We start from the raw sequence: 26,452 nt of genomic DNA on the forward strand, positions 1-26,452 counted from the left end.
TTTTTTTTTTTTTTTAAGATTTGGTTGGCTAACACTAGGCTCTTGAACCTATCCTAAGTATGCAGGCAAGCAGTTCAATTTTCACAGCATCTGACCACTTTCATATAGATACTATGGTCTTTTTCTTGATTAGAAAAAACATTTTCATTTAAAGCTGGGCTAATTAACATGTTAGCTAAGGCCACATACAGTATGTGGCTTCTTCTAGGAGAATCACTGCTCTCAAGAGAAATCACAAGCATGCAGACATTCAGACTTTTTCTCCCAGAAGAAAAATGGCCACTCTAGGAAAAAAATAACTAAGGAACAGTCAGAGTTATAACCCTCCCAGGAGAGTTTCTCATGGGACTGTACACATTCTCTTCTGAGAGAAGCCATAGCACAATCTTCCAGCATCCCAGGGTGCTTTGCTCCTGCTCTCCCCCAGGAAGATAGTGTGTCACTTGCTGTACCATGCAAACAATACACCCCGCTTCACAATCTCATACTGAACTGCAGGGCAGCACCAGCTCGCCCAGACTCAGCTTATCAAGGCTGAACTCTGTGCTGCTGCCATTGTGTCCAGGCACACTGAGGGAGCCTGCAGAACATGCAGAGATGTGTCCATAAGGGCACCCTGGCTGTACAGCATAAGAACTACAAGATCTCTGCTATTCAAGGGCTCAACATCTGAGTCTGGATAAGTTTTTCTACAAAGAGAACAAACCTCGGAGAATTCTCCCAGATCATTTTAATATGTATATATAGCCTAAGTTTGAGCAGAGAGAGGCAGTTAGCTATGTTAGTTTCAAATCAGGCAGAAAGCAGAGCTGCACTTTATAGACCAACCAAATCAGAGTTGCATAAGCTTTCATAAGCAATAGCTTACTTCATCAAATGTTATGAAGGGACTAAGTTTGACCCAACCTCATTTTTTTTTCTTACTGCATGTAGTTTAGGTCAGGGTTACTTAGCAAATGTTAGCTAAGTCTGGCTTAAAGTTGACCATCTGACTAGGTCACTGGGGTATCTTTATGCATCCAAGTTTGAAAATTTGGTTTGCGAGGTAAAAAAGAAAGAAGATGAAAGCTTGGCTCATTAAGGACTTCACTTTCAAATCTTAGTAGCCAAGTTCTTCCCTAAGACACACAGTGCCCAGTTTTTGACAGAATGAGGAACAGGAATTACAAAAAAAAGGTTCACAATCAGGTATAAAATGGTGGCAACTGGACATCCTGCTGGCAACTTTACAAGTGGAACTCCTTGCTAATTCCAACCCCTATCTAAAAAAGAACATTGACTGAAAAAAAGTTAGAGGAAACACCTGAGCAAGATTGAAAAAAAATATACACTATACAAAACATTATGCACAGTAGGAACAAAATTTCATCTCGTGTGTCTTGCTTGCATCAAGGGTAAAATTTTACTTGAAGATGTGGCTTCATACATATACAGCATTCATTCTTGAGTAGACTCTTGTGATTTTTCACTAACCTGCTAACATTTGGCTGAAACAAGTGTTTCTACATAATCATAGATTGTTTAATAAACTTTAAAAAAAAAGGATGAAAATAAAACATATCCATACATTCACAGGAGATACCTGGTACTTCATGTTTGAACCCACAAAAAAATAAACTGAAAAAAGCTAACTTTCAACAAACTGATATGATATACATTAAAATAAAGAATACCTGGCACCACATAGGCAGGTCCAAACAGTTTTATAACCCACCCCATAATGCATGAATAGCCATTGCTGACAGCATTGTCCCAGACTCTATAATAAAAACAATGGCCCATTTGTGATTAGATACAATTCAATCCCCCTTCCCAACTATGGTATAGTATGAACCAGGCAATTTTTTCAAAAAATGAATGGCAGTATTCTAGTACTATTAATACATTTTCAGACTTATATGACATATATTAAACACAGCTATTTAATGTGACTAGAAGTCCCAGCTGGTGAATTTTTGCAGCATACTAAAACATTTTTCCACAGCAGAAAGGGACTTATTGTAAAAAGCCACTGAAACAAGAGTGAAACTTCCCCCTGCAAACACCCACTCAAATTCTTGTTTGCTGGCTCCTGGTATCGCTTGCTCCTTGTATCTCCAGGACTCTGGCTGACCTAGTCATGATGCCTCCCCTATCTCAGATACAAGGTTCAGTCAACAAGTCCCATGATTCAAAGCACTACAGTCACCACAGCTGAATATTACAGAAATCTTCCCTGCTGTCAACAATTTAATGCAAAATCTTTGTAAGTCACATCAGAGTATAAATTTTTTTTTTCATTCAATGGACTTAGTAACAAACGTATTTTCATGGGCCTCCTCCCATCATAGCTCTTGCCACAGTCCTTGAAATTTAACTCTGGGAACTGCCAAGAAAAACTCTGTGCTCCCCCAAGACTTTAAAAACTCACTCATGCACGATGAGTGGAGTGGGATCAAAGGGCTAGCGGATCCTTTCCTGGAGGGAAGAGAGGCAGCTAGCAGAAGGAAAAAGGCAAGGGACCAAAGTAGCACAGATATATTTTCTTTAAGGATACAGCTAAACTAGAAAAACAGACTACATTTTAAAGAAGTATCAGTCAATATTTGAACTAAATTTTGCATCTAGTGAAATTATGTAAATCATGGTTTAAAAAAAAAAAAAAGTATTAATTGCTCATTATCCACTCTAGACTTTTCCCCAGGAAACAAACTAAACCAGAAATTGTGTATGCTGAATTTCACACTGAAACCTTGTCCACGCTAGGAAATGTAAGCCCTGTAATTCCCCAGTAGTGGAAGCTGCAAATGTGGACAAAGACCAGGAATCCTGACCACAGCATTTGCAGTACAGCCAGTCCTGTCAACAAAGTAACGCTTAAGATCTGCCTACACTAGTCTGTGACTGCCACTGGCGGTGAATTCTAGGTCATAAACAGGGATCCTGGTTTTCTCTGAAAAAAGGAAGAAGAAAAAAACAACAAGTTTTCGATTTCCAAAGGTAAATGTGGATTTGGGGTTACTTTTTTTAACCCATAAATTGCAGATTTTTTTTTAAATCAGAGAAAATCAGAATCCCTGTACATAAAACACAGTCACACATGAACTTCTTACGAGGATTTGCTAAAAAAAAACCAGGCGGATTTTGAATGCATACTGCATACATTCATGCAGCCTCACATCCAGAACTACAAGTTATTGGGAGGAATGGTCAAACAGGGGCCGGGACTGGAGTCATCCATTACTCAGTTTGTAGAGTACCATTTTGCTTGTCTTTAATTTGCTTTAATTACTAAAGAGCAAGGCTTTAGAACAATCCAGTTCTCCAAGTTCCAAGTACTCTAGCTTTAACCAAATGAAAGAGACCAACTCATATTTAAAATGAAGCTTGTTGAAAGCTGTATCTAGCTGTATAGCTCTAATCTCTACTCTTTTCTATTCTTCCTCTTCCCCTGACTTGAAACAAAGCAGTTGTGCAAATCATTCAGTCAGAAAAGTATATAATGGGCATGTTTATACGTACCCCTTTTAAGTGGGATTAGCCTAAAATCGCCATTTTTAAGGCACATTGAGAGCATGTGTCCACACGTGTGCCCTTAAGGCACCTTAAAAATGGCGATTTTAGGCTAATCCCACCTAAAATTTGATACCTGCACAAGGCAAGTATCAAATTTAGATGCAATTAAATAAGTCGCATTAGCCCACATGTAGATGCTTAATGCACATTAATGCGGTGTGCATCAATGGACACACACTGTGTTAATGCGCATTAGCACATCTGCACGTGCTCTAATGAGACTTAGCTAATTGCGCCTAATAGTTAATTCACCTAAATGCACCTTAGCATTTCACCTAAATGCACCTTAGTTAATTCACCTAAATGCACATTAGCAAATCTATGTGTAGATATGTACCTAAATCACCTTAATGCACCTTAAACCAGGGGTTCTCAATCCCTGGGCTGCAGCAGGTCAGCTGCTGGTCCGCAGCACAGTCAGCTGCCAGACAAGAAGTGGCCGCGGATCAGCAAACCACAGCCCCCCAGAGCTGGGCAGAGAGTGTAGGGGTATCCTTAGTTGTCTTCCAGTGGAAATTCTAGCTGCAGTCGGCTGCAGCTGCTGGGCCGTGGTTTGCCAGGCCACGGCCACTTCTGGGTGGTGGTTTGCTAGACATGGCATAAAAACTTTGGGAACCCCTGCCTTAAGACATACCCAGTAGCTCCATGAGAGTTATAAAACTTCCAATACAAATTAATGGGCTGTTTAACAACAAAAATATTGGTTGCAACAATGTGAATTCTAACATTCAGATGCCTAGTTTGAGTCCTCCCCATCATCAAAACCAGTAAGGGAAGGCTTGCCAGTCTTGAATTTTTTATCATGTCTAAAGAAGAAGAAGTTCTGCCCAACACAGACATGTGAATTAAAGAAATACTGCCATCTTGGAATAAATCCACCCAAAAAATAATTAATCTACATGTAAATATAGTAGTATCAAATTGGGGTGAGACTTCTTTAAGTGATTTTGTCAGTTTGTCTACTTTTGTACATTTGACTACTTTTGTTTATTTGGGGTCACAGGTTTCACACATATGGTCAGCCTTTAAATTTCCAAGATAGCACTGTACAACAGGAAAAGAAATGCCACTGATTTTTTAAATTCTTCTTTTCTTTTTAAAGGGCATTATTCTTAAAAGCGAATTTGTCTGAAACTGACTTGTGTGTCAGTTTAAAAAAAAAAAAATCCAACTCGTAGGCCATGTCCAGACGAGTGCCACTCACTGCACACGCAGGTGTTCTCCATGCTCCTACTTTGCAGCATGGGGGGTGGGTTTTGACTCCGGGAGATTCTGGGGTCAAAAACCCACACCAAAAAAAAGTGGGGTAGCACACACAGTAGCAACACATGCCACCCAAACTGGAGCCTGGCTGGCTGGAGCCACATTCCAGCTGCTAACCAGGCTCCCTGCAGTGGCTGCAGCCCCAGGAAGCCCCCAAGACTCCAGGTAAGGCTGCTGGGGCCAGCACAGTTGAATCCCATACATAGTTTGACAGTTTATGGGTGACAGTTTAACCTTTGGGACGGACACGGCAATTCAGAGGGTGTACAGCTCCTAGTGCAATGGAGCCACAATCCTGATCCTGCAATAAATACCGCTGAAAATCATCTGTATTTCTGCTGCAACATTAGACATGGTAGTCATCCAAAGGTAATCCATTCATTTTAAGCTTCCTGATTTACATCAAATCTAACTGCTCTCCCCATTTTTTCCCTTAGCTGCTTGCTTAATAGATCTATCTCTTATTAAGCTAATTTTCTTTGAAGCAGCAACTTGGCTCATCAGGATACTTACACTCATCACTACCTACTTAAAAGTACAGTATTTAACTCTGTAGACCTAGGTTACAAGTGATGATCATACAAGGTTCAGGAAATTGAAAGCTTGTACATAGTCATGTTTCCCATCTTGCTACATTATGCCTATAACTAATAGCATTAAGTTGGTAAACAAGAGAGAGAGTTTTTCACTTTAACTTCTTCAAATATGTAACCGTAAAGAAAAGAGATGGGCTTAGCCTGACCAAGAACAATCTATCCCAAAGGCAGGAACCAGACACAGCTCTCTCTAGCATAGACCATTCAGGTGTTTTTTTAAGTGTGTATACTGCCTTTTCTACACTATTCGATATTCCACCTACTTATACTTTTGTATCCATTTCTGAAGTCATTTAGCAAAAGAAACTCATTTATTTCTTTTTCTTCTTACACCATGTTTAAATAACTAGAAAAGCAGTAAATAAATTATTTGCTGTTTTTATTGCCATTCATGTTTTTAATTTGGTTTAGCAACTTACTAGTGGACAATATGGGACATCTGAGCACCAACAATTTCCCCAAAATACTAAGTTGTATTAAAACTTCTAAACAGGAGTGGGTATACCAAGCACAATATATTATCATATTATTCTTCCATAAGAAATAATGTGCAACTCCATAAAAAATCCAATGCAACTGATCCAATGATCTTGGAAAATAAAACAGTAAGACACAGGGAGAACAGAAGGTAAATACTGGGGGGAGAAGTCAAGTCGCACAGTATTAGTTTTGCATCCCCAAGCATTTACAGTTCCATTCTCTTCCAAGAAGCTTAGCTGCTGCTTTTAACAAGAAATTATGTTGCTAGAGCAATATATGAAAGTTCTTGTCTTCCCTTAATCTTTTCTAGGAGATATATATGCATCTAAAAACAGAATAGTTTTATCAGTCCTACTAAAGACAAGATTCCAAAATCCTTTGCAAAATTAAAGGGTTCCCTCCCCCAGTATTTAAAACTCACTTAAAAAAAAGAAAAAAAACTTATATGAAAGTAAAAGGAATGGAAACCACCACCAACTGATTAATCTGCATACATGTATATGGATAAATCAGTTGGTGGTAGTCATTATACACACACACATACACATACTTGTGTGTGCGTGTCTGTGTGCACGCATGTTGTTTGATCCAGAAATACTGTGAGCTTTGTGTCTTAAGACAACAGAAAAAAAAGATAATTTTTTTATGATAGTGCATTCAGATTGACAAAGTTGCCTTCTCCATGCACACCCTACCTAAGTCATTGTATTTCTAGACTACCTAAAACAGGGGCAGGCAATTATTTCGGCTGTAGAGCTGCTTAGCAAGTTTTGGTGAACTACTGAGGGCTGCATGAGTAGCTCCATGCCTTGGCAGTTGCCCCGCCCCCTGGTTGCCATATTGGGACCAGAAGCCCCTCCCCCTAACCCCTGACCTTTGCAGCATAAGTCCCTACCATTGCTATTGCACGCCCCCACACACACGCTCCTTTGGGCAGGGTGGGGGGGATTGCCATCTTAGAACCAGAAAAAAATTCAAATCATACACTAGAAGTCAAACACCTACTGTAATATACTTTAATTTTATTACAAAAAATATTGGTCATGATTTGTGTTTGTGAAGTCTATATAGAAGCAATTGCATAATAATTCAAAAATAAAATCTTACTCTTGAAAAAATGTTGGTCATGATTTGTTTGTGAAGTCTATATAGAAGCAATTGCATAATAATTCAAAAATAAAATCTCACTCTTGTATATTGTGTGTGGGGGTATGGGGTGTGGTTCATGGCCTGTGTATGGTAGGGGTTATGTGTGCATATGGTGGGGGGGGGTGCATGGTGGGGTGCAGGGGTGTGTTGGGGGGGTGAAAGGGAGTGTGGCTGGGTGGGGGGGCATAGGGTATCTTGGGGTGTGAATATGTTGGTGGGGGGTGTAGGGGCAGGGTGTGGGTGTGACAGAGGGTAGAGGGTGTAGAACCCCCCCATACTCCACCACATGGTGCACAGCTCCCGCTGCCAGCAGTAGTTGCAGGTGGGGTGCTCAGGGCACTCATGCCCAGCGCAAGCACTGGCACCCAGCAGGGTGCAGCTCTGGCCAGCCCTGCACATGGGGGCAAGGAGTACCATCTGCCTGGTCACATCTATCGCAGGGGCTCCATGCTGCGCACTTGCAGCTCCAACACTCACATGGGGGAACCCCAGGCTGGACTCTGCAGGGAAGCAGGAGGCAGGGCTCCCTCCACTCCTGGCAGAGTCTGGAGACATGCACAGAAGCAGGCAGGGAAGGCAGCCACCTTCAGCGCAGGGCTTCCCCTGTGTAAGTGTGGGAGCTGCAGGCACATGGTGCAGAGCCCCCATGATAAAAGCAGCTGGGCAGGTTGCACTCCTCACCCCTACATGCAGCAGTGGCCAGAGCCACACCCCACTGGGTGCCAGCATCTATGCCCAGAACAAGAGCCCTGAGTGCCCCACCTGCACCTGGAAGTTGTGTGCTGGTGGGGCTAGGCCTTTCCACCCACAAGGATGGAAGTGAGGTATAATACAGTATGTTGGGGTGGTGCATGGGCACCTTGCTCCCACCGTTATAGCTGGAAGGACTGAGTGGGGTACAATCTGTTGGTGGGCACCACAGGCCAGAAGTGCCTGGTAAGCCAGATTCAGCCCATGAGCCATATTTTGCCCTCCCCTGACTTAAAAAGATAAAGAACTCATTTTAAGCAAGAAATTATTTTTACTGTATTTTTTCCATGTTTACCTGCCACATGGTTAGCACTGTATATTGGTACAATCCCACTTAAATTTCCAGCCCACATTCTTGTTTTAAGTGACACAAATCAATGGAAATTGGTCTTTGGGTCAAAAGATGCACATGGAACAATTTAACCTCAGATCAAGTTTCTGGTTTCTTTATACTTTATTTAACAAGTAAATGAGATGACAAAATGTCTCCCTTTAAAGTATCAGTGATTTAAAGAGCCAATTTGACCACTGGACATCTTTGTTCTTTCATGCACTTACATACACTATAATGGTCTTTCTTACATAAAATAATCATTTACTTATATTTGCAGGGTTTCAGTAGTAGTAGTAATTTGGGAAAGGAAGGAGTGGTTTTCTTTTGTTTAAATAACTGAGTTTAAGGTCTTTGAAAAAAAAAAAATCATAAGCTGTCAGTAACAACAACAGTTACAGACACCCTTGAGGGCAGTGAGGGCTAGGACTCAGAATAACCTGGATAAACTAGAGAAATGGTCAAAAACAAATCAATCAGGTGAAATTCAACAAGGACAAGTACAAAGTCCTGAACTTGGGATGGAATAACTGCATGCACAAATACAGACTAGGGAATGTTTGGCCTGAGAAGGACATGGGGGTTACAATGGATCATAAGCTGAATATGAGCCAACAGTGTGCTCTTGTTGCAAAAAAAAGCCAACAGCATACTAGGTTGTATTAATGGTAGAAGTTGTGGAATCTTCAGCCCTGGAAATTTTCAACAACGTTTTAGACAGACACTTGACTGGGATAATTTAGTCAGGGATGATCCTGCCTTGAGACTAGATGACTTCCTGAATTGCCTTCCAGCCTTAATTTCCTGTGGTCCTATGAACTCTGGAAATGGAAGTCTCAACCCCAGAACAGCAGCAAAGCACCAGTAACGCATGTCATTGGTATGCTTCATCACTAAACTAGTGAAACTTCTACTAGGAGTACGGATAGTTCAGTCTCAATGCCTTTACATCCTCGACCTCTGTACTAAGGCTGTTAAAAAGGCATCAGTTGTAATGGTGAAAAATAAACTGACTTCTGCTTGGTTACCATGATAGTGACAATAGTTAAACTAAATAACAACAAATTTTGCCATCAATAATAGAGGGAGAGGAGGAGGGAAAAGAAGGCAGGGAAGAGAAGAAGGAAAGAAATGAAGAAAATTGTTTTGAGCTCTTGCTTGCTACATATGCTCTCCCTTGGTTGTTTCCAGTTGCTCCTATAAGCATCTTGGTTCTCCACAAGAAAAGGAACTGGTACATGTCTGAAAACCATTAGGGAAGAGTTTGCTGAGAAGGGAACAATGTAGTTGTGTAACATAACTAAGAGAGAAGGGGGAAGGAAACTGGGCAGCAAATGTATTCAGGACAAAAGCAGCATGGGCAAAGAGATGGATCAAGCTAAGAGGAAGGCACGTTAAGAAGAACGACAAGATTAATGAGCATGAACAGCATGCAGGTGAAAAGCGGGGAACACAAAAATGGCAGTCAGATTGACTTCTAAATTCATAATTGTTCTAATGACAGTTAAGATGTCATACTTTTCTTGTGCTACTTTTCACATTAGAATTTATATTAACTGTCACAGACATAGCAATAGCAACTGTGAATGGAAAGAGAAGTGGTCCACAAACCACTATTAATATGTGGCCACACTTTGAAAGTCTATACAGCATAGTGCCAAATTGCTTTATTATATACAGTTTCCTTACCTTTCTCTCTTTCTCCCTTTCCCAAGAAATCTCTCTCCTCCCATTCCAGAAAAGGGGGAGCGGGAAGAAAAAAAATTGCTCATACCCAATTCCATTAGATGTAGAATTGCTTTGGGTATCCACATGTTAAACTACTTCCATATATAAAATTTAGTATTTGTGAAAGATGCTGGACTGACCATCAGAAGCTGTAAAAAGTCTCATTTTATCAAGGCCTGATTGTTCCAAGCGTTGAACCAAATCAGAACAGGCATGGCAGAGTCATTGACACATCAGCCTTCAAACTGCATTGCTGCTCCTCCACCAGTAGGTGGCCAGCAAGAACACACAGCCTGTCCTAGGAATAGCCCAGCATAACCTGAGATGCACATAGCCACATCATGGAGCAAACAGGATTAGCACATTTTATCTCACATTCTTCAGAGGGACTTGAAGCAAGACACTGGGATTGTATAGGATTCTGGGACAAAAGACTTTCTCCTGGGAAAAAAATGCAACATCTATGATACCAAAGTCTTCCATCAAGAGCAGTACACACTCACCTAACAGCCCTAGACTGACTATAGGACTGGAGAAAATATGCCAGTCTCCTCTCTGAGTCAGATCTTCACACCTTTTCTGATGCCTCTAAGATGCCACCCTGCCCTGCTTTCTGCCTAACTTGAAACTAGCACAACTAACTAACTCTATCTTTGCTGATATTACCAATTAGGAAAGCATTTAGTGAGAAATGTGGTGTTCATTTTTGTGATAATGATAACTTTCTTTAAAATAGGAAAGAAAAACACTGACCTACTCGTTCTACTTAAGTCAACAGGCATTGCTGATTTTTTCTGATCACTTCTAGCTAGAGATGGAGATGAAACAGGTTTTATGTCCCACTGCCTAGCCACTAGTCACCTAACTTACCACTGCTAATGCAATAATGTTTTCTCCAAAATGGGCTAAACATACACTTTCTCTGAGACAGAAACTGAGATGAAGAAAAGTGTATAATTCAGTTTTGTGCAGCATCAATGCTTTTCAGTGTAAGCACAGATGATGAAAGGGCTTCTCTCTATGGCTTGTCAACCAACATTTTAAGATTTCAAGCTCCCCCCACAAAGTCCACAGAAATTAAGTCAACACCTTTCCATTAAGAGACATTTTTATCCTCTGGCAAGGATAGGTGAAACCTTTGTTGACCTAAAAAATAAATACTAATGCTTATGCAGGTCAAGCCTAAAGTTACTTTGTTTTTAAATGGTAATAGTACACCAAGCCTTACTTGTTTGTATTTTTCAGGCATGAAGTTTGTGTACTAGAGAACTTCATGCAGTTCATGTGGTACAGCAAACCACTGCTCTAGGGCCTTCATCTCAAACATGTAATTAAGAGCTCACTCTGTGAAGAAGTTTATGGATTTTTGCGGTTTAAGGAGTAGGTCATTAGTCATAAGCACTCCTTTTCTTGAACTCTAGTAATTAACACACTGATGTCTGTTCCCAGAATGGAAATAGGAGTAAATCTTACAAAACTGCCTCTTGCCCCATTTCTTCTTCAGAGCTAACCTCTTTAATTGGGTTTGGCTGGGCTCTCAAACTGCCTGTGGAACTGTTTTGGTCGACTGCACCAAAGTCTTACTCCCATCTTTACTCCTTTGCAAAGGCACACAGATGAATGCTTTAACTATTGTTACACTCAGGAGTTCATCAAAGAACAGTCTGAAGTAAGGCATCCACTGATGAAGTTGACAGATAACCAGCCTATGAGATAGCAATCTAGGAGGGGACTAGGAAATGTCATGAAATATTCATGACTAGCACCCTACAATCTAGCTATCACCAGGTGTTTTACTTATGACTATGAGAATAATTATGAGAATCACTAGCTATCAGCAGTTGTTAATTACATTAACTTGGCAAAACAAGGCTGTGAAGCTTATAAAAAAAAAAGTTGAACTTCCAAATTAAAAACAAAGAATGAATAAAATTTTTAAAATCTAGGATTATGTTTCTCAGTGCCTAGCAGGCGTGTTTGCTAGTACTATTGTACAAGCCAAGAGCCTCAGTCATGTGCTCCATTAAGCCCAACATGAACACAGATCATGAACACAGCCCCACCCCCAAGGGTTTACAATCCAAAAGTAAATACAATCAACAGGTTTAATCCAAATTTGACATAGAAATCAGGGTGGGACTGTAGTTTACATCCGAGGCTTAAATGTCAATTAACTAAATTAGCCACAACTGTTACAACACAAAGTGTTAATTCAGATACTTCACCGATACTTAATGTGGGACAATGAGCTTGTCCTTCTCTAAGGTCTGGGGCTTGTGAGATAAGATGCTCAGAGACAAAACTCTAAAATCCACTCAAATCCAAAGCAAACCAGTTGTCTGTTTTTACCTCAAGCAGAAGACAGAAGATGGGGAAACACCAGGAATAATTATAGAAATCACTGCTGTTGAGGTGTGCAAGGTGTTTTTTTGGGTTGTATTTGACTGGTGTCACTCCTGATATACAGACTGCTAGATTGTATGATCTGGAAGGCCAATGCTAGCAAGCTGTTTTCCAGATCCTGAAGGCAACACAGAAACACTTACAAAGCTAGCCTTTGACAGGTAAAGGCACAGTACATCACTCATTCTCCCCCTAGGCCTCAAGGTCTCCCAACCCCTGTTTATAATTGCATATGCACCCCCACTTCTTTCTCTCTCTGTGGAGATGTTCATCATCATTTGTTTTGTTTGCCAAGCTCGCCCACCTGCACTCCCATTAGTGAGTTCTATTTTTTACCTGTGTAGCTGCTGCTTTCATACTCCTTTCAATGTCTTTTAGCTCTTAGTTACTGGGTCATCCAGTGGTCAGGAGGCCCCTTTCTCCCATATTGCTTTTCGGCAATGTAGCTTACCATAGTTTAGCCTAACTATGGGCTAGTACTGGAGTGGACAATTATTTGGGCCCAAGGGCCACATAGGGAGTTTTGATGCTCCGTGCTCAGCAGGGTGGCTAGGATGGGGCTGCAGGCTGACAGGGAGCAGTATCTGAGAGCAAGACAGGTGGGCAGGGGTGGGATCACAAGCCTGAGATAGTGCAGGGCCAGTGCCCAGGACAAAGCCACAATTTGCTCCCCGCATGCCCCTGTGACAGGCACCAGTTCTGCAGGCAGGGACATGCAGGGAGCAAATCGAAGCTCTGTCCCAGGCCCCACACTGTCACCAACTTGTGATCCTGGGTTCACCATAAAGACTGGCCAGAACCAACACAGGAAGGGCATACGACCAGGCAGAAAGGACAGGGCTGCAGGTAGGTGGGGAGCAGGACAGGTGGGCAGAGCCAGGATCTTGGGCTGGTGACAGCATGGGGCTGGGACCCAGGCAGACCCATGATCTGCTCCCAGCATGCCCCTGCCTGTGAAACTGGTGCCCATCACAGAAATGTATGTCCAGTGGATAACAACTGTGCCCTGGGCTTGGGCGCTGGCCCCATGCTGTCACCACTCAGTGATCCTGGCCCTGCCTCCTCATCCTGCTCCCAGACAACTCCACACCTGCCTGCAGCCCCATCCCATCCTCCCAGCCAAGCACACACTGCCCACACAGGTGCTGCCCTCTGCAGTGGGTGTGGAGCAAACAGGAAGAGCTGTCTGAGCAACGTGGGTGTGGCTGGGGGTGGCTGAAAGGAGCCACTGCCCTCAGGGCTGCTGAGAAACAAGTCCGACCACTGTGCCACCCCGGCCCTGCTGCGTGCCCCATGCCCAGACTAAGCGGGACCAAGAGACCTGCCGTGGGCTGGACAAAATCCCTTGGTGGGCCAGATCCGGCCCATGGGCCATATTTTGCCCACCCCAGTCTAGTATAACTGGAATACCTACAATCATGACAGCACATAAATGGCCTGACCCAGTGCTTCTCAATCATTTTACACACAAAAGCACCCCTTGGAAAATGCCAGTTTTTAGTTTTCACTCTTTTTTCATAGTTTCATAGAAAAAGAATAGAGAAAAATTTTGGTTGCAAAGAACTCAGAAAAATTACAAGTCAAAATAGATTCCTATTTTAAATCTCTGGGTTTATCTTGAGAATCATATTTGCACACCTAACAGTGATAACACTACATGGCACCCCAGAGAACCCTTAAAAGCACCTCACAGCACCCTGGGGTGCTGTGTTTCCCTGGTTGGGAATCACAGGCCTAAACACCATCAATTTTTCTAGGTATCAGAGCAAAAGAGGTTTTTAAGAATAATTACATATTTTTTGCAGATATTTAGAAGGAGCTCCTCCCAAGCCTAATGGGCAACATCACAGAAAACAGAGAAGTGCTTGCTAGAAAATGTAGCAACTGGATAATGAAAAACTAGCATACTGGACAACCAGAGGCAAGAGCCAGCACCTCAGTCATGAATGAAACATGACAGGCTGGCCAGAGATAAGGTACAAGGTAGCCATAAAAGGGCTTAGAAAGTGAAAATAGTGAGCTTACATTTGATGCAGACAAGGAAGGGAGTAAAAGGAGGGAAGTAACACAGAAGGGTGATATGGTCATGGCACTACCTAAAATGGTCTTTGCTACTCTGTCAGCTGTTTATTGCATTATAAACATTATCATCTCAACCAGCACAAGCTATCCCCCTTCAGTCATTCAGTACTATATAATTTTATCTCTGTGAAACATGGTTCAGTTCTGTTTTGCTCTGTGATAGACTAAGCCAAAGCATTCTCCCAACTCAGGTTCAGACTTGAATTCTGGCAGATAAATTAAGGCAGGAACTATTTTATTAGGAGGGATAGTTGTAAAATTTCAATCTACACACATTCAATTGAAGACTGGCAGTTACAAAGTGTACCTATAAAGTACTTTTGTTCATTTTAAAGGCTCTTTTCAAAACAAATAAATCCATATGGCATTCATCAACCAACACGCTGAGGACCTTTGAAAATTGCCTTTCCTCCATAGAATTCAAATCTAAACTCCAATATTTTTCCCCCCACAGATTATGTAGATATTCCATGCATGGAACAAGTACAAAACTAGATCCTTAAAAGTCAAAAGGTAATTGCAGCTACAAACAACTCCTTTAGGAGCCCTGCATAAGATTAGTAAACAGCAGCGTCCAAAACTTTATCTGGTCTTGTACCTTTATTAACTTGAACAGAAACAAAACAATTCCCCTTTAAACTTCTTGAATTTGGCTTGTTCTCAATTCAGGTCTCTGTGTCACACCACACACGTCCTAACTCCAGTCAAAAGCGAGAGGAGTGAACAAGAGCCACTTGCCACTGAGTCAGCAGAAACTGTTCTGTAGCTGACAAAAAGATGGCTCTACAAATAAGCATTCAGTCAGTAAGGAAGGTCCTGGAACCTGCCACTGTTATAGGACAGTTTATGTTACACAGTTTCTCATGTACAAGAAAGGTCATAACATTCAACAGCAATACCTCAGCTATATTTCAATTGTGTGCGTCAAGGCAAGTCTAATACATTATGTATCTGTATGAGAGTTGTAAACTGATAACTAAATTGCAAACTGCCTTTTGGTAGAGCTGTAATAGGTATTCAGCAGAACTCACAAAGAGTTAAAGTCAATTTCAACAAATATTTCACCTCTGAAAAGCTGGCCTAGATATTAACCAATAGGCAAGGACTGCTACGGACCAATTGAATGGTTGGGATAAAGTTAGAAAAGCTGTCAAATTCACCAAGTCTGGGAGAAGAAGCATGCACAGTTATGATCAAAAACAGCACAGAGGGCTGTGAAACTGGTAATGAGAGAGATTTCCTAGTACAGCAGGCAAATAATTAACAGAGAAAGAAAGCTTGATTAGTGGGGGATCAAGACTTTTCAAAAAAGAGAAGAGGATTATTATCACCTACAGGGTGCTTAAAGATTTTTAGGAACCAGAGAGATTATAGTATGCAATAAAGTCAATATCAGTGTACAGCCCTTGGTATCCAGCCAGGTTATGAATTGTTGTTCCCAAACTCGCCTCCCAAAGGTGTTTGGTAGATTTTACATAAGCACAAAAATCATGAGGTCAGAAAGGTCTGTGAAAAATGCATTCTCCTACTGTGTTGTTGTTCTCCTACTGTGTTGTTTGCAGGTCTCTGTCCTTTATATTTTTTTTTTCTGTGAGAGTTCATTCTGGTGCTTAGTTTGTCTCGTTTCACCCAAATTGTTGTCATAAAGGCATTTGGTGCACTAGATCAGATATATCACACTGAGAAAGGCAGATGTAGGATCCATGGATTCTGATGGGTCCACTGAGGGAAGGTAATGACTGCCATAGCAGAGAAAGTGTATTGACAGGTTTTGCCTCTATTGTTAAGCCAAGGCTGTGTCCTATTCGATACATGTTAAACAGAGGACCCTGCTCTGATGATTTGGGCAAGATTAGGGGATTGTTTGAAAACTAGGAGCACAGGGACTGGGAATACTGACCAATAATAATTTAGGCAGAAAGCAGAGTAGTGTACCTTATAGTACACATTATAGAATCATAGAAATTTAGGTTAGGAATGTATCTCAGGAGGTCATCTAATCCAATCCCCTACTCACAGCAGGACCATCCCTAACTATATCATCCCAGTCAAGGCTTTGTCTAGCCAGTTCTTAAAAACCTCCAAGGATGGAGATTCCACAATCTCTCTGGGTAGCCTGTTTACTGCTTCACCACCCTCCTAGTGAGAATTTTGTACCCAATATGTAACCTAAATTTCTCTTATTGCTGCCAGGAGCCACTGCACCTTGCTCTGTCATCTCTCATCACTGAGAGTCTAGTTCTATCCTCTTTGGAACCACCCTTCAGGTAGCTGAAGGCTGCTATTAAATCCCACCTCAGTCTTCTTCGCTCCAAATTAAATAAACCCAGTTCCCTCAGCCTCTCCTCACAGGTCATGTGCCCCAGCCCCCTAACCATTTTCACTGCCCTCCACTGGACTCTCTCCAATTCATCCACATCCTTTCTGAAGTCAGGGGCCCAAAAACTCGGAACCATACTCCACATGTGGCCTCACAAGAGCCAAATATGAGGGAAAGAATCATTTCCCTCTATCTGCTGGCAACACTCCTACTAATGCAGCCCAGGCTGCTGTTAGTCTTCTTAGTCACAACAAGGGTACACCACTGGCTCATATCCAACTTATTGTCCACTGTAGCCCCCAGGTCCTTTTCTGCAGAGCTGATGCTTAGCCAGTTAGTTCCCAGCCTGTATCGAAGCATGGGATTTTTCCATTGTAAGTGCAGGACTTTGCACTTGTCCTTGTTGAACCTCATGAAATTTCTTTTGGTCCAATCCTCCAATCTGTCTAGGTCTCTCTGAATCCCAACCCTAGCCTCTAGTGTATCTGTTGCTCCCCCCAGCTTGGTGTCATGTGCTGAGGATGCACTCCATCCCATCTTCCAGGTCACTGATGAAAATATATTTAACAAAACTGGTCCCAGGATCATTCCCTGGGATGCTCCACTTGGTACTGACTACCAGCTAGACATCAAGCCATTGATTACTATCCCTTTGAGCCCAACAATCCAGCCAGCTTTCTATCCACCTTACAGTCCATTCATCTAACTTGCATTTCCTTAGCTTGCTGGCAAAAATGTTGTGGGAGACCATAACAAAAGCCTTGCTAAACTCAAGGTATATCATGTCTGCTGCTCTTCCCACATCCACAGAGCCAGTCATCTCATCATAGAAGACAATCAGATTGATCAGGCATGACTTGCCCTCGGTGAAGCCATGCTGACTGCATGCAATGGTCTTACACTCCTTGCTAGTCATTTGCCTATTTCAACTTCTTGTACACTTCCATTTTGTGTTTTAGTTTACTGATGAGTTCTGCGCTAAGCTAAGCTGGTCTTCAGCCATGCTTGCTAGTCTTCCTGCACATCAGGATGGTTCATTCCTGCAGCCTCAACAAGGTTTTTTTTAAAGAAGCCAGCTCTCCTGGACTCCTTCCCCCCTCAGACTGTCCTCACAGGGCAGTTCCTTGAACCACCCATCAGTTCCTTGAGCAAGTCCAAGCCTGCTTTTCTGAAGTCCAGGGTCCTTACTCTACTGCTCTCCTTCCTTCCTTCCCTTATGATCCTGAACTGAATCATCTCGTAGTCACTGCTGCCCAAGTTTCCATCCTCTACTACATTCCCAACAATTCTTCCCTGTTTGTGAGCAAGAGGTCAAGAACAGCATGGTCCCTAGTTGTCTTCTTCAGCACTTGTACCAGGAACTTGTCCCCGGCCCTCCAAAAAAACCTCCTGTATTGCCTGCGCACTGCTGTATTGCCCTCCCAGCAGATGCCAGGGTGATTGAAGAGACTTGTGAAAACCAGGGGCTGTGATCAGGAAATTTCTGATAGTATTTTGAAGAAATTACTTCATCCTCCTGATCTGGTGGTCTATAGCAGACCCCCACCACAACATCATCCTTGTTGCTCTCCCCTTTGACCTTAACCCAGAGACTTTCAACAGGCCTGTCTCCAGTTTCATAATGAAGCTCTAAGCAATCATACAACTCTTTTTCATAAAACACAACCCCTTCTCTTCTTCCCTGCCTGTCCTTCTTCAACAGTTTCTACCCATTCATGACAGTACTCCTGTCACACAAGCTATCCCATAAGTCTCTTATTCCAATCATGTCATAGTTCTGTGACTGTGTGAGGATTTCCAATTTGTCCTGCTCGTTTCCCAGGCTCCGTCCATTTGTGTACAGACATCTGGGGTAACTAGCTGACTGCCCTTGCTCAGAAGGATGAGAAGGCCTCCCATGTTGTCCCCTCCTGCTTGTGCTTCACCCACTTCCCTACTTACTTCAGAGCTTTGGTCTCCATTCCCCAGGGAACCTAGTTTAAAGCCCTCCTCACTAGGTTAGCAAGCCTCTCTGTGAAGATGCTGTTCCTTCTTTTTGTCAGGTGAATCTGATGAAGCAATCCCTCTAGGAACAACTTCCCATAGTCTGAGAAGCCAAAGCCCTGCTGGCAACATCATCTGCACAGCCATGCATTGATCTGCAGGATGTGTCCACTACTGCCTAGGCCCTTTCACCACCACCAGAAGGATTGAGAACAGACCCTTGCACCCAGAGTCCTGTAGTCATATTGATTGGTCACAAGCCCTAGGACATCTATTCTTCATATCACATTCTCTGTATTTACCAACTTGAATGTACTTCAGTAAAATCTGTAAACTCTCAGAAAAGTTAACAATCTGGAAAGCAAATATTTATGTGAATGACTGCTGAACAAAAGGTCCATGGAATGTGAAGTATGCGACTTACAGGGAGTTAGAATTTCTCTCCAATCATACAGCTTGGGGATTTGTCAGTACAGTTATTACCAAGCTAAAACCTCTAACAAATCCCCTTCCTCTCTGACCCTGGTCATATTAATAAAGGTAATTATCTGATACCTACAAACATCACTTCACACGCACGCTCCTCTCTCACACACACATGTATCAAGAATTTTTGGCAGGCGGGGGGGGGGGGGGGGGGGTGTTGTTTTTTGTAATGTCCTCTATCAGGGTAACATTTTAAGCAACTTTCCAAAATACACTACACAAAATTTTCAACTAAATGTTTTAGCCATGTCCGAAAACTGCCACATCATAACCTGCATCCCTACCATGGCTTCCTCATTATCATGGCTTGCACGTCTATTGCAATGATTCAAATTGAAACTTTTCCAAATTTTTACAGGGTAAAACACAAATACAATTTATGTTCTCATTTTAGAATTAAACAGATGCTTAGCAGCACAAGATACCAGACTTCTATAGCATGTTAGAGTAATTGGTTACCTTTGAATCTATTGAGAAGCTACTTTTCTGTTTTCTTGTAGAACGAGAATGACTGATCATTCTTAAATGCAGTCAGGCTAATTTCTTCATAATGAAATACTTTAAATGAACGAAACACTCTGATGGTTCAAACAAAAGGTTGCATCATGTAAAGTGCAATACACTTGTATTACAGCAATACCTAGAAGGCCCAGAAAATGAGGATAATCCAACGGCTCAAGTGTAGCTTTGGACACAGGGAATTCCCTTCTCTGCTACAGAATTTCTGTGTGACCCTGGGCAAACCACTTAGATCCAGATTCAAGGACACTTAACTCCTATAGAAATCAATGAGAGTTAAGCGTCTAAATAGCTTTGTGAATCTGGGCTTTAGTGTCTGTTCTATCTTGGGGGCGTTGCAAGGATAAACCCATTAAAGCCTGGAACATATTCATATTCTACAGTCACAAGAGCAGAGGCTAACATAAGTACCTAAGCAAGAATCAGAATCAAAGCTTAGTTGTGTTGACTTTTTGCAGACATCTAGGTAACTCTCCCTACCACAGGGTTTGCAGAACCCTTAAATTATCCATTCTTTGCATGTTTAAGAACAGACCGAACAACAAAATAAAAACAATTCCCAATATGTTTCCCACCACCCTCACACGTAGATCCCACCATTCACACATGGTGCATAGTACACCTTCTGGGAAAGCAGAAGAAATGGAAAGAGATGTTAGTAAGTATGGAGGTTCTCAGTATAAATAACAAGTCACCACACATCAATCCCCTGGAAGCCACAGAACAATCCATGTGTCAACACAGCACACCCCTGCCAGCCCATTATCTGTGTAACTTTCACAGCAGAGACCTCTCTGTGACCTTGGCATTGCTGTGTCAGCAAACCACCACTCTTGCAAAGTTTGCCCTTCCTGCAACAAGGGATGAACATTATTATCCAGGATAAACTGGCACCACATGTTCTTCTAATGCTAACGGCCAGTTACTAATTATAGCTAAGAATTTATCTGAGCCCTTTTCTTTAAGAAAAAAAAAAGAAAACAAGTAAAATAGGCCAGTGTTTGATCTTGTTCATCTGTAGACATCACTCAGGGAAGCTGCACTGCTGTGAGATGCAAAAATTACACTAAAAGGTTAATAACGGGCACCTGATTTTGAAGATCTTATATTTTGATCATACACAAAATAAGTTACTTTAAATTGTTATTGTGCAAAACCAGGTGTGGGTAGGTAGATTGTTAAAATAATGTAAGATTGTTATTCACTTCAGGGGTATAGGTTGTAGCCATGTTGGTCTAAGGACATAGGCAGACAAGGTTCTTTGGGTGAATCTGATATCTTTTATTAGACCAACTTAAATAGTTGGAAAACAATTATTAAGCAAGCTTTTGGGTTCAAAAACCCTTCGTCAGGCTAAGGAAGTTTCAGCAGTTGATGTGTGCTCTTCCTGGATGGAATGAAAAGTAAAGAAGCCAGAGGCTGGGCTGGTATGCATTCACTGAAGGCATTTATGTTAAATCCTTTTTTCTTTTTGATAGCTAGATTAATCTTGTACTTAAATACAGAGATAAAAGTCTATTAGGTTGGTTATTGATCCTTAATTTAGCTGAGACCTGGATATCACTAGTAGCATGAAGCTGGTGGATTGAGCAATACCCAGAGACTGTATTAGCCCATGATGTCTTATCTCTCTTCCCCAAATTTTACTCAAGCTTTCTTTAGTGACTTTTAAAAGTTTCTCGTTTGTAACTATCACTTTAAAATGGTGCATTTAGCTTTACTGTCTACACACTCTGAGTAACAGTATGTGTGGAGGAGGTAGGAAATGAAGCAGTCACACGTTTCTTATAATCTTCCTAAAGAGAATGTACTGCAGAAGCAACTAATGGTTCAGTGGACCTTGATAGGGCTATATCGCTTGCGGAAAAGCCACCCTTTGCATTTCAGGTGGTTTGGAAATGAGTTAGCAAAATATCGAACACCGTGCACAGCTGTACCATAGGACAGAAAACAGTTCTTTGTAGTTGTACTTTGACACTCTGAGGCATCTGGGGAAAGCACAACACATTTCTCCACAGAATAATACTCTTATCAGAACTTCAGTATGTGCATTTCACAAGGTTTCCCCATGGCTCATAAGCTGCTCTGGGTAGCACCCCATCCTCCACTGCCTGTGTATTTTTTCCAGTCTACATTCTGGAGGCATGTCTGAACTTGTTCTTTCTTGCCCTTCCTCCCCAGAGGAAACCCTACAGAGAAAACCTCTAGTTTCTTGTGTCAAAGCAAATATGTTTTTAAAGGATATTATTATGCTATATTAATCAGTCCAGGTATAGCCATCCCTGCCCACTGCCATTTTAGACATGACAACTGCCAATTCAGAACTAACTTTTCATGATACAAATGTAATCTGCAGCAATGTTTCTGCCCAGTCCTGGTCAAAATCTCAGCCATACAAGACGGGGAATTAGTTGCACAGGGAAAAGGCTGTTTTGATGAGCAAGTTTATCATGGAGAAAAACAGTGTAATGCTGGCAAGTCAGACCTATTTCATATTGAAATTGTAATGACAGTACCACAAGCATCTTGAAGTGGAGGGCAGAAACCTCTTTCCACCAGACTGGGTCTTTTTATCAACTCTCCTTTTATCAACTTGCCAGCTAACCCAAGTCTGTAGCTGAAACTTGAACTACTGAACAAAAGCCTTGCCTTTAAAGAAGCTGCATCATTGGCTACTGCCTTCCCAGGTCAGTCTAAGTAGCAGCCAATATTCTTAGCTATGCCCTGCTGTTCCATGGCAACTGGAAAAAGCCAACACACACTTTGAAGCAGTCTGCATCTGTTCTCCCAGGATAAGATTCAACCATATAAGAAAGAAAAGTCAGGGCATACTGTGGAGCTGTCTGGTCAGGCTTCTTATAGGAAATGTACATTACACCCCACTTATACAAGTTTTGACATGGTGGGGAAACACATTATCTTCTTACTAATACATATTATCTTATTAATATAGCAAATAATAACCATTTTGTATGCGACAGAGATGGAAGCATCAGGACTGTGAATTGTGCTTTCATGCCAGCCGTTATATACCTTTAGTTGCAGGTAATAAACAGGTTACAAACTAAGAAAGTTCAATCCATTAACTGACAGGTGAAGAGAAAAGTTTATCCACAGTCAAATCACAAACACAGAATAGTCAAGTTTTCCATAACATACACAATATTTAATGTACATTACCCTATATACACACCTGAAAAACATTTGCATATATCCATTAACATCTGTTTTGAAAATGGTGTGTAAAACAGATGTCTCCCTCAGAACATCTCCAGGAACCATGAGCAGCAAGGGCAGGACCTTGCTCCTTCTACTCCTTTGAAGAGAAAGGCCAGGGAGATCTAGTAGGGAGCCCCAGGTAATGAATGATTAAGGAAGAAAGAACAATCACTCCACAATGTGGGAAGGAAGTATGGTCCAGTGAGGGCAGAGGGCCAAGGCTATGGAGGAAAGGTCTGGCGCAGGGCTCAGAAATGTTTTTGGCCGAGTGCTAAAAACACCCTAACCTCAACCCACACCTCAACTTGGTATGCCAGGGGCAGATGGTGGGGAAGCCATCAGGGGCCCAATCCTTGCTGCTGGCAGCAGGTGCACAGGCACCTCCAGGTGGACAGCAGGGAAGGGGCGAGGTTGCACTGACCTGCACCCTTCTCCGCCATGCGCCCCAAGATGCATGTGCAACTGCTGCTGGCCACAGAGCCCGGGCTGCTTGCAGCAGGTAGTAGGCAGGCTGCAAACACCTGCATCAGGGTCCAGAGCCCTGGCCGGACAGCCAGTGGAAGCTGCATACGAATTGCTCGCTATCTCGGGGTGCACCATGGAGAAGGAGCCAGGGCAGTGAAACCCAACCCCCACTCCATCCACCCAGAGGTGCACACGCACCTACTGCCACCAATGAGCCAGGTGGGGACTCCACAAACCTTGGTGCAGGGAGCCTCCCGGCTGTCGGCCACAGCTGGCCTGGACCCTGGGCAGCTGCATCAGGTGGCAGGCAAGCTGCAAACAAGCTGCACCATGGTTTAGAGCCCTGGTATTGTGCACCAGCCACACACACACCTCAGGGCGCATGGCAGGGAATGGACTGAGGCAGGCAACCCCAGCCCCTCCCATGCTATGCACCCCTAGGCACATGTGAAGCTGCAGCCACAGCTGCCATGGAGCCAGTGCTGGGGCTCTGGACCCTGATGACACAGTTTGCAGCCTCCTGCTGCAGGACCCAGGCTCTCTGGCTGGGCCAGCATGCTAAGCAAAATGGCCTTACATGCCACACACTGGCACGTGTGCCAGAGATTGCCCACCTCTGGTCTGGAGATTTGGAGTAGAGGCTATACTTCCCCTGTAGGGATGTCTGGCAGCTTCAGCATGGCTCACAGGCAGGTATGTGCACACATTGCCCTCCCTCTGTCCCCACCTATGTGCCAGTGTGTGCAGCCACTGTTTCTGCCCATATCCTAACTAACCTGCCCAGGGTTCCCCAATCTTCAGGGCTCAGGAGACACCTGGTAGGAGAAACTGCACCTCAACAGCGGTGTGCTTGGTGGGCCAGATAAAAATCTCTTTGAAAGCCATATCTGACCCACTGGCTGTAAATGGCTGGCCCATGGGGGAGGAGGCTTGACATTCAATTCTACCACCAGCTTCCTAAGTGACCTTGGGCGAGTCATTTAGTTCTTCTGATGACTTGTATGTGAGCCGTAAAATAGTGAATTGCTCAGCTCTGAGGGGTTTTGCAAATATAACCACATTAAAGACCATAAAGCACATGGTTACCATGGTCACAGGGGCCACAAAAGTATTGTAGGTGAACAGTGAGTTGCTACAAGGGGCACTTACTCTATTAGCCTCTGTCCATCATTATAACCTCCCACCTCTCCAGTCTGTGGGGTACTAATGCTGCCATGCCTAACTTTCTTCTTTACTAGGGGCTCCTTCTGACTGGGAGCAGCAGAGGGGGAAATTGAGAAGCTGCCTTCACAGCCAGAAGTACAGCATTCACAGCTGGTGCCCAGGCTGAGCTGTGACCCATACTTTCCTGATTTCCCAATGCCCAGCTGACTGCCTAATGTTTGGTCTGGGATGCAGGAATGTGCAAGGAACAGCCTGGAGGTTTGATAACATTAGCCGAACAAAATGCAATTATTATTGATTTGTCAGTCCACTTAACAGATATTGTTTGGATTCATTCAATAGCATTTGCAATGGGCAAAATTGCCCCATAAATTTAAATTCTATTCTAGAAGCAAGGATTTCTTAAGAGTGGTATCTCATACTGAATGCAAGCTTTTGAATGCAACACATTCTTCATCAGGTCCAGCATTCAAAAGCTACTCTTTTGAGAGACATACAGTTGGTCCAATAAACCATGCTGTAACAGGGCCCCGCTACCCCTGTTACTAGAAAGGTGGGAGAGGATAGGAAACCCAGTGATAGGAAGGGCAGCAAGGAGTAGCTGCAGATGGTGGACATAGCTGCACATGGTGGACTGAGCCAGGACTAAAATGGCTAGGTGCTCATGAAGCAATTAGCTGCACCTGGCCCCTGGGTGCAGGAGAAGCCAGAAGTCACAGCCAGAAGAAGACTGGGCTCGGGCACATAAACCCAGTCTCTGACCATGCAAGGGGGAGTCTGGCCTTGCAGGCAGTAGGGAGAAGAGCTCTCAGCCAAAGCCATCCAGGGGAGCCAGGGTGAGATGGTTCCACAGAAGGTATGGCCTGCAGACAAGACTGTGGGTACGGCCTAGAGAAAAAGGGGACCAAGGCTGTGACAGCCCAAGCACCAACAGGTGCTCAAAAGCCTGAGGGAGCACTCCCATAAAGGGGAAGCACTCGAGGGGAGAGCACAGGCCCCAGGTGGGGACGAACCCAGCCATGAAAGTAGAGCCAAGTGTCGAGGCGACTAGTGACACTACCCCTGGTCCCATGGACCACCTCCCCAACAAACCAGGATAACATCAAAGTCGTGGCAGAACAGTGACTGAAGGGGGACCAGGAAAGAGCCAGCAGGCAGCTGGACCACAGGGGGACCCCTTAAAGGTGATACAGATGCCAGACTAAGAAATCCTTGCCTCTCAAGTAATTTCTAGGCCATCATGACTACACAACATCACTCTTACATTACACATACTATTCTAGAAGATAATATCCTAAACAGAGGATGACCTGAGTGGCTGCTTAATATTTGTGGGAGGGAATTCAAGATCAAGTTACCTCTTCTGAACTCCCCTGGAATTTATAGAATCACTAATTGCTATTAGTCATTGTCTGCTTGAGTTTCCTGCGAGCAGCTCATCTGCAACAATACAGCTTAATTCAGACAGGTCCAGACTGTCTGATATTTTAAAATCAGGATCACGAAACTGAGAGAATTCCTTATACCACCAATAGTGATGCACGTTTCATAACCGCTATTCTCCTGCCCGTCATCTTCTAGAAAAGAGCCTCTAGCTGGGATCTTTTACCCTGTTTAGCAAAAGTGATGCCATCAATGGACACTTTGTCTAATACAAAGAAGTGTTCATTTTTACTAGCAGATTCTCTGGAAACATTAAGACTTGTGTTCCAAAAGTTCCTGCCTTACCTTCATTCTAGAAGCATCTGGTAAAACCAGATCAATGTCGATCAACTTACAGGAGTTCCTCTCTACTAAGATGCTTTCACCTCCAGCACATTAGTACTGGATACACATCCTCAGATCCTGATACAAGAGCAATACTTGAGTTTAAGAATATTTTTCCCCACTTACGAATAGTTTCTCTTTAAAAGTTTATAAGCTTTTTACTTTCTAATAAAACTCCTCATAATTTTAAGA

At 42.9% G+C, this 26,452-nt stretch overlaps 1 protein-coding gene across 1 annotated transcript in view; it reads right to left on the minus strand.

The window, feature by feature from the left end:
- The window catches only part of CNKSR3 (CNKSR family member 3), a 74,381-nt gene extending 51,493 nt beyond the window's left edge, over positions 1 to 22,888 (minus strand). The window contains exon 1 of the mRNA XM_025213565.1: positions 22,839 to 22,888. Within this exon, the coding sequence (XP_025069350.1) occupies positions 22,839 to 22,869 (31 nt within the window). The 5' untranslated portion in view covers positions 22,870 to 22,888. The remainder of the gene's footprint in view (positions 1 to 22,838) is intronic.
- Positions 22,889 to 26,452: the final 3,564 nt, after the last annotated feature.

This window comes from Alligator sinensis, unplaced genomic scaffold (genome assembly GCF_000455745.1).
Source record: "Alligator sinensis unplaced genomic scaffold, ASM45574v1 scaffold1093_1, whole genome shotgun sequence".
In the NCBI taxonomy this organism is placed as follows: domain Eukaryota; kingdom Metazoa; phylum Chordata; order Crocodylia; family Alligatoridae; genus Alligator; species Alligator sinensis.